Source organism: Carya illinoinensis, chromosome 15 (assembly GCF_018687715.1).
Source record: "Carya illinoinensis cultivar Pawnee chromosome 15, C.illinoinensisPawnee_v1, whole genome shotgun sequence".
NCBI classification, from domain to species: domain Eukaryota; kingdom Viridiplantae; phylum Streptophyta; class Magnoliopsida; order Fagales; family Juglandaceae; genus Carya; species Carya illinoinensis.
In genome coordinates, this window is record NC_056766.1 from 15855850 (window position 1) to 15865452 (window position 9603).

General features: G+C 33.0%; 1 protein-coding gene across 1 annotated transcript; it reads right to left on the bottom strand.

Annotated features, from left to right (window-relative positions):
- Positions 1 to 3778: 3778 nt before the first annotated feature.
- On the bottom strand, positions 3779 to 7034 carry LOC122295366 (cytochrome P450 734A1-like). The gene is made up of 4 exons (XM_043104371.1): positions 6465 to 7034; positions 5715 to 5959; positions 4836 to 5202; positions 3779 to 4433 (listed from the first exon to the last, which is right to left on the bottom strand). Exons 1-4 carry the CDS (start codon positions 6951 to 6953, stop codon positions 4014 to 4016), a joined length of 1521 nt encoding a protein of 506 aa, XP_042960305.1. The 5' UTR covers positions 6954 to 7034; the 3' UTR covers positions 3779 to 4013.
- Between the last annotated feature and the right edge of the window lie 2569 nt (positions 7035 to 9603).

Genomic DNA, 9603 nt, shown 5'->3' on the forward strand with positions numbered 1-9603 from the left:
GACCATTTTACCCATAACTAAAGGATTTCACATCCTAACTCCAAACTTTTCTAAAATTTACATTCCTTATATAAATTTTGTCCTAAACTCAAATATTAATTTAGAAAAATTTAAAACAAATCACAACTAAGGAAAACATACTATGGCCAAAACATCCATAGGTCATTTCTCTTTATTTTTGTTGCAATTCCTTCTAACTTCAAAACTCATGCTTAAACCAAAATTTTGAAACAAGGATCTTCCAATCCTAGGTTTAAAATCATAATTAAAACCTCCATTTAGAAAAAGCTAATAATAACGTGAATCAAAAACTTGAATCATGAGCTTTGACCCTAAATCAAAACATCTCTAAGAATTCCAAAAATCAAATCTTACTTCTAACATATTCATAACATCATCCTAAGATCAACCATGATTTAAATCATCAACTAAAGTCACCAAAATCACAAAATAACACTTGGAGGTTTTGGTTTTACACTTAGTCCAAAAATAGAAACTTTTTACTCAACTAGTTTTGATAAATCTCTTGATCAATGGCTTAAGAAGGTGAGATCTTCGAAATAAAGCATCACATGGTTTAAAAATGTGTCCTAAAAAATATCCAACCATCAAACTTAAAATCACATGGCTAAAAATTAATAAAACATGGATCTAATCCAAAAACATCAAATCTTAGGCCTAACCAAAATCCTCTTGCATAGAAAAATCATATCTTTGAAACCAATAGTAAATATCTTAAAAATAACATCCTAACATGAAAATAAGAGACTTAGGATCATCATATAAAAATATCAAAGCTTTTAGAGTAAGATCAAACCTCGAAATATTCAAACTTTCTCCAAATAAAAACTGTTTTTCCACTTCCATTTTTCAAGTTTCTAGATCTAAGAAAATCTATCATCAAAAGCTTTATTCATGCAAAAAAAACCTCAATGAACACTCTTAAACACATTCTAAAAACACTCCATAAAATATTCGGACCAAGATATGTACATTAGCTTGGTCAAAAACTCCAAAACATAACATACTCTCCAGTTTCACGCCCAGAATGACCTTTCCATGGTTAAAAATAATTTTGACCAACCAAATGACCATGTAATGATAAGAATAATATATCTACGGAAACTATACTCAAAGAGAAACAACTATTATGAAGGAATCATCGTGTGAAAATACTTACAAATAGTCAAAAAGCTCCATGCAAAACAATCCAGAAATCTGCCCGAAAGAGCTCTTTTGGGTTTCTCTCTAAGAATGAGGTGAAGAAGTGATGAAAGGGAAGGAAGTGTGTCTTGCACGACTCAAGACTTCTGTAGGGGGAAGATATGGACTTGAATGACCCTTGATTGGATGTGGCTATATGACATAAAGTGGAGAATAGTGAGGGGCAAAGGACTGCCTGCAGAAGCTGTGAGGAATGAAGGTTGATGAGGTGGGTTTCTCCATCTCATCAAGGCACCATTGGGTGCAGCCAAGGGTAGTGGATGGTCTACCATGTGGGGGAGGAAACTTCTTCAAGAAGCTTTGTCAAGGTGGCCAAATTCGTAGGCCTTGGTGGGCCTCAACCAAGCGGGCTTCAATTTGGGGTTTAAAGGGGGTTCGGTTAGGGTTTAAGATGCTATCAAGGCCAAATCTAATTTTTCTTGACCCAATCAAATTTACAAGGTTTAAAATGTTGGATAATGATATCATAACAAGAATTTGTGAAATTAATACCATGTGGAAGTGATTGAATCAAGTGATTAAACACAATGCTAGAAATTGGATCAAAAAGGGTTTGAATGCCAATTTAGGGTTTGGGGAAACCGTTTCGGTTTCAACCAATCTTTTGGGATTCCAATTGGATTCCAACCATTTAGGGTTTCACTAGGGTTGAAACCCTCTTTGATTTGACTCAATTTGGTTGATCAGATAAAAAAAGTTTTGGTTAGGTGGCATAATCTCACATCTTAATTTTCTTCACAAATCCATCTAATGGTTCCTCTTTGTGCCAAGTGTCTAATACTATTCACTATGTGTGGCTAAGATGTTTCCAAGTGTCCAAATAAAACTTCTCTAACCTAATTTGGACATTCCACGATGTGATTTCGAAAACACTACACTTAGTACGCTTATCGAGGTTATTATTCACTCCAAAAAAATGCGTAATAAATTTAATACTAAAAAATCCTAAATATTCATATGAATCTACAGTGAAAATCGTTTATCAAAACTCAACCTCGAAGTGCCCCTAAAAATAATTTTACGGTTTCGAACAGGCATTTCGTCCGAAATTATGAAAATGTATTATTCTGTCATAAAATCCTAAATAATCAACTAAGTCTAGTGGCGCAGACCATAACATATTCTGACATTTCTAACCATCTCAAACAATTAAAATCGCATTTCTGATACCATAGTGAGTGATAACACTGACTATGTTAATAGACTAAAACTTTTGCAATTAGTTGATTCATGAAAACTCCATAAGTTTTCACGAGCTTCCTAAAGTCTATAGAAATCATACATATTTATGCCATGTAAGATTAGGTCATATGAATAATTAAATGATCATAATGTATAAAAGTGGATTAATACCACAAATAAATTCGGATGATTTTGTTAAAGTAAATTAGGATGCCTCTTTAGGTGTGAAAGAAAATAGAATGGGAGTGGGTATTAACATTAGGAAAGAGGAAAGAGAGGGGCTGGTTGCAGTCTGTGATCAAAAGAAAAATGTTGAAAATCTAATGGTGGCAAAGTGCTATGCCTTGACGATAAATTGGAGCTGTGTAGTGAACTTAATATTCACAGTGCAATTTTCAAAGGAGATGCAAAAACTGTTATTATGGCAGCTCAAAGGGATGAAGAGGAGATGTCATTCTTTGGGTCCTTGGTTGAGACGTAAAGTTTTTCTTTAATAGAAATGCTAATTGCCGATTGCAATTTGTTTACAAATAGAGCAATACAGTGGCTCATACTTTAGCTAGGACAACTCTAAGCTTGTTAGAAAAAACCGTGTGGATAGAGGAAATGCCAGACTTTGTTGGCAGGGTTTTGGAAAATGATAAACATTGTAATAGTTGAAGTCTATAAATGAAGTACTGAGGTATTAGTTTAAAAAAAATCGGATGATTTTGATTTAGATCTGATCTAATATTGGCAGACTCGGATTTGACCGAAACCAGTGTAGAAGCTTTTCCAGTACAAGCCCGACCACTTTAGTAAAAAGGAGCAACATGGTGAAGAATGTTGTGGTTAATGGTGATGATTGGCTTCGATTAAACTTTGGCGTAGCTGTCGGATGTTCGCTAAGTCAGCAATGATTAGACTGTAGTCGGAGCCTCGAACTCCTTGCAAACTTCAGAACTCAGTGAGAGAGAGAAAGAGAGTAGGGATTAATTTCTGTAGAGGTACGTCAAGAAGGAAAGAGTAGCTTGTATGAGAACGCTAAAAAATATATTACAGACTATGTATATATACTTTATTTCATCAAAGCCAATTATATCATTTGCACTGGTCTACATAACAGAACCATTTAATGCTAGTATGATTCGAGACTCAGCAATACCATGAGGCTTGGTTTTAATGCATAGATATTTGATTAAGTAAAATTTCAAACAACTCAAATGAGTAGTGCTATATGTATGCATAATTTTACGCATTATATTATAAGTATTGAGTGGCATCTCCATTTTATAAGTAGTTCCTTTTTTAATTTGAATTTTAAAATTCTCACCATTTTCAATAGTTGACTCATAAGCACGTAAGGTTATGTAAGTACAATTGTAAATATAGATAGCATTTTCTAACTTCAATTGTATTACGTTGTGAAAGTTAGCAAAGATTTTTTCAACACATAACATCCAAACTCATAAAGCAACAAACAGTATTTAAGGAAAAAAAAAACACGTACACAAACATTTCCAAATTGAGCCATGAACATACGTTGTGGCATGCGCAAAGAGGCTACAACCTTAGGCAATTATTCTCCAAAATGGGAGTTGTGCTACTCCAAGCTGACGTGACAAGTTTCAGGCATTAATCCTCCTAAACAGGAGGTGTGCACCATGTTGAGGTTGAAGGGTCATCAAAATTATCGGCGCATGAACATAAGTTGGTGACATGGTAAAAGAATATTGTCGGATGATCATTGCCAGTGCCACCTTTGTCTCAACCAGGGCTAGATTCTGACCTACACAATTTTTAGGTCCTAACCCAAATGGGAAATATGGGGCTAAATGCTTTCGAGACTCAGAAAAATTCAATGGATTGAATTTATGTGCATCTTTTCCCCATATCTCAATATCATGATGGACAGCTGTCATAAGCAAAAAGAGCTGGGTTCCTGCTGGAATGTCGAGTTTCCCTAACTTAACTCGTCTAGTTGCTTGCCGCAACGTCATTGCAGCCACAGGGTAGAGGCGAAGTGATTCATTTAGTATCATACCCACCTGTTGTGGAAACAACAAGAAATTTATACTATTTCATGGTTCAGCATAGTTTGCTATCCATTTAATGCTAAATATCTATTCGAGTGATTAAAATAGGCATAATCATGAAACAAGTTAGAATAATGAATAATGTCTAGCTTACAAGTACTAGTTTCTCAGTCATTGTTAGCAGCAGCTAAGTCATATTTTGGTGCATGGGTTAATGCATAATCATGAATAAATAAGGAACTAGGAAAATTATTGTATATTAAGATTCTCTCTAATTATTCATTCAAACATTTTGTATATATCCTTTATGCATAATAATATAAAATGAATATATAAGCCTACTTTGACAACGCAAAAAAGAGTGTTATCTTCAACTTTAAAATGGTAGGAAAGTGGGGGAATATTTGAACTCACTATCTTAAGGTCATTTAAATTCTCAGCTGTGGGATGTTCATTATCTCCACAAATCTTGAAGACTTCTTTCCGTGCCTTACTTTGCCATTCTTGATGTGATGCTAGAAGGACAAGTGCCCAAGTCAAAAGATTAGCACTTGTTTCCTTTCCTGCAAAGTAGAAACTCTTACAATCATCCATGATTTCCGTCACCTCTAGTTTCTCTTCTTCCCCATTGGGATTCTTATGAGAAGATAGCAAGAGACCAAGAAAATTTCTTGAACTTTCTTTCCCCTTTCTATTATTGCCCTCTATCAACATCTGAATAAATTCTCGTGATTCCTTCTCAATCCTCCACCTCTCTCTGTTATTCGTAGTGGGCAAAAACCTACAAATGGATGTATATATCATTCATTCACAAAAAATAGTATTATATATCATGATTTTCATCATCCTCAAAACCATACCAGAGATATAATATATCACATTTTAAGTGGTTTTTAATTTGATGGTTGACTTATAAAGTCACTTAAGATATATCGCATCAATTAGTGTAATTGGAGATAACAAAATTTTGAATAAATAGGCTTTTGTTGATTGAAGGCAAATAGCCCGTATACAGAAACAAAACTCTTTTGTCAAAATCACTACACTTACGCCTGGGGTACATCTCATCCAATAGGAAATAATTGCAAAACAAACAGAATCTAGAGAACTTGGGTACAAGACAGGTTTTAATTATGTTCATGTGCTAGCATTTTTGGAATATTAAAAAAGAAATCTGACTCCAACTCTGTTTGGTCGGACTCGGAGCAAAGTTGGATTTTCGAATTTTGCTCTACCCTATTAAGAATGGTGAAGTTAGCCTATGATGAGAATCTTGAATATGTACTGAATCACCTGAAACCAGGAGGGTAGACACTTTTAAAAGCTAGGGTGAGGAGGCGTAATTGCTGCTCTTGTAACATGAAGATCCTCTTCCCCTCCTCAAAGCTACTTCCAAATGCAATTCTAGATATTATGTCTGCTAAAAGGTTTTGAAGCTCTTTGTGCACATCCATCTCGAATTCGTTGCTTTCTCCTCTCTCTTCTTCCCACTTTTGGAGCATCTGTCTAGTACTAGCCACAATCTCTGGCACCCTAGCCTGCAATATTACCATTGTGGCAATGTCCCGAGATAACATTGTTACGAAAATTAAACTAACAAAATTTGATTTCTACTTTCCCTAAAGTAGTTCTCATAGTGTTTAACCCTTCTTTGTATGATCTAACCTATTATTTATTTCTTTTTTCTTATTAGAGAAATATTTTAGTCATAAAAATATTTCACAAAAATGAATTTATAAACTGACGTGGATTGATACTTTATTATAAAAGCACTTTATAGTAAAGTAGATGTAAGATTTCATATGAAAATTTAAATCTCATCATTTTATAGATTTATTTTTATAGAATTTCTTTGTAACTGCATGACTTCTCTTTTTATATATTATAACTATGATTAAATTAAGTGATTTAGAGCTCCTACCGTTTTTGTTGGAATTCTAACGTTAAACGAATATACAAAGCATAAACGAATAGTATTATAATATTTAATGAATTTTAGTTGACCAAATACGAAGTGTACCAGTATTGGTATTGAAAAATTACCTTAACATTCTCCATATTAAAAGCTTGGGTTGCGATTCTTCTATGAAGGCTCCATCTTTCACCACTCAATGCAAATATTCCTTGTCCAAAGAACACCTTCATCGGAGGGGTCACGTCAATGGGCTTAAATGATCTACCGGTGTTCATGAGGACCTCCCTGATCATGTCAGGATCGTCGATAGCCAGCCTGGGCGTAGACCCAAACCAGTACAGAAACGTCCTTCCATACACAGCCGACCACTCGGAATAGTAAGGAGCCAGCCGGGGAAGGGTGTCATGGTCGTCCCAAGACATGGCCTTCGACTGAGCTTCGGCAATCATCCTCCGAATCTCCGGCGTGTTTCCGACAACAGGACGGTAGGGAGGGCCTCGTATGCCTTGCCTGCGGAAATGGTTTTGGATTCTCCACGGCAACCACAAAACTGAGTGCAGGAGTTTCAAAGCGAGGGAGAAGATCGTCATCATGATCAGGAGCAGAAGCAGGTTCATTTTTTTTTTTTTTTTTTTTTTTTGAGCTTGATTTGAGAGAGAGAAAGATGAGTGTTTTTCTTGAACAAGAATGGTGGTGCTGAAACAGCTCGGTGATGATAAGATTAAATAAAGAGCAGACCGTAGTCATGATTATTTTAACTCTTTTTTCTTTTTTCCCTTTTTTTTGTCAGAACCGACAAGAGAAACTGTACAACCGTGGAAATTGTATAGTCAAACAACACGTGAATTTATGTGCAATCATGTAAATATATGTTTCTTCCTTTCTTTATTTACGTTTTATATGCATTATTTATTATTATTTTATAAATCAGTATCCAAACACGTACCGTATTAATCATCAAAACCATCATCGTGGGAAATTGAGAATATTGCATGAACATTAAGGAAGGATGTACATAGCTTCATCTATTACCTCTAGTGACCATAAATTAAAGAATATTGGTAAGTACCGTTCTTATTTTATTTAAACAAATAAACTAATAGTTATTGATGAGCTTTTATATATATATATATATACATGTGCCCGCATATAATATATATATATATATAAAGAAATAATAAATATTATTTTTTAGAACCCGATCGGGAGATCAAACACTCATTTAAAAGTGGAAATAACAGAATGCTAATAGAGTTTTAACATTCACAAGACAAGGCAAAAAGTGTTACATATTGGGGAGACCTTATACCTTCTATAGGATTATGGTGTGTATTTGATTCAGCTGAATTAATACATATTTTATATCTTGAACCAATATATTTTAATTATTTTATTGATATTATTATTAATTTTAGATAGAAATATGATTAATAGGCATAAATTTGAATTGTGATTTAAATTGCTTAATATCTTAGTTTATGTTTTATTTTATAACTAGTGATTTAATTATGCAATAATTCTTAACTGCATAATATATTTTTGATATTTTATTTTTATTTTTTAATTTATTTTTGATTTTTTATTATTTGTGTATTATTTTCTTTTATGCTTTAAAATGCCACCCTGTTCCAATGCTCCTTACTTATGCATGATTTCAAATAGAGGATAAAATACTGTTGAGAAAAAGCGTCAAGATTTTGATAAATTAATAGAATAGCATATGCATATTGACTTTCTTTAGCCATATTCCGGTTTTGACCACCACATTAGACAAGCACATGGGAGGAGAGACTTTTTGGCTATGGACGTATAAACAAGTGAAACCATGCATGAAAGAAAGAAGAATTACATGCATAAAAGATACGAGATTCATGTATGGAATAAAGAAATCACATGCACATGAGACTTGACAACATTTTCTTTGCTTTGAATTTTCTTCATTAGATATGGAAACCACACTACTTCAACTTTTATTTTTTATGCATCACGCGGGGCCTACATCTTCTTTAATCTCTATTTTTTAACTCTATTTATTTTTTTTTTTAATTTTATTGATCAGAACTGTCATGAGAAACTATATAATTATGAAAAATTTTTAGGGCCTATTTGAGGTTGTGGTAGGAGTGTTAAAAAGTATTCAAATATTCATAAAAGCTTTTTAATAAAAAAAAAATTAGATTGTTTGGGTGTTACATATTAAAGTAATTTTAATCTCAAATAAGCTAAAAATTACGTTTGAGGAAAATCATCATTTTGATTTTTTTTTCCTCAAACGTGATTTTCTGGATAATGCGTAACATAATTCGAATTTTAAAAAGATTGTTAATGGACAAAAATATCCATACAACTTTAAGATAATTACAATTTTCTAACTTTCAAATATATGACCATAATTTTTAAAAATTTAAACGATCGTTTTTTCTACCTTAAAAAATACTTTTTTAATTTATTTCCAAACAAACGTAATATATTTGAAAATGCTTTTAATATATAGTTATCAAACAGTAAATAACTTTTTTTTTTTTTTTATAATAGAACTTCTCTATTAAGTTATGAGTTATATTTTCCACCGCAATTAATCCAAATATGTACTTAGTCAAACAACACGTGAACTTATGCTTTCTATGGGCAATCATGTAAATATATGTTTCTTCCTTTATTTACGTTTTATATGCATTATTTATTATATATTTTATAAATGAGTATCCAAACACGTACCGAATTAATCATCAACACTATCATCGTGGGCAATTGACCATATTGTTTGGGACTGGCCGCGCCCGTAAATTGCTTGAACATTAATGAAGGATGTATATATATAGCTTCATCTACTACGTCTAGTGACCATAAATTAAAGAATGGTAAGTACCGTTCTTATTTTATTTAAACAGATAAACTAATAGTTATTGATGAGCTTATATAATACATGTGCAGGCGCATATAATATATATATATATATATATATATATAAATAAAGAAATAACAAATATTGTTTTATAGAACCTGATCAACAGATCAAACACTCATTTAAAAGTAGGGATAACAGAATGCTAGTTGAGTTTCAACATTTACAATATAAGACAAAAAGTGTTACATATTGAGGAGGTATTGGACCTTCGATAGGATTTTGGTGTTTATTCAAGAGTTTGATGGGACTACTCCCTCCAAGGAATTCCTTTCTCAACTGAAGTACTATACCGGGTCCAGGTTCATAATATGGCACTTGCTAACAGGACAAAAGATGTGGGAAACCAAATTGGTAAGAGT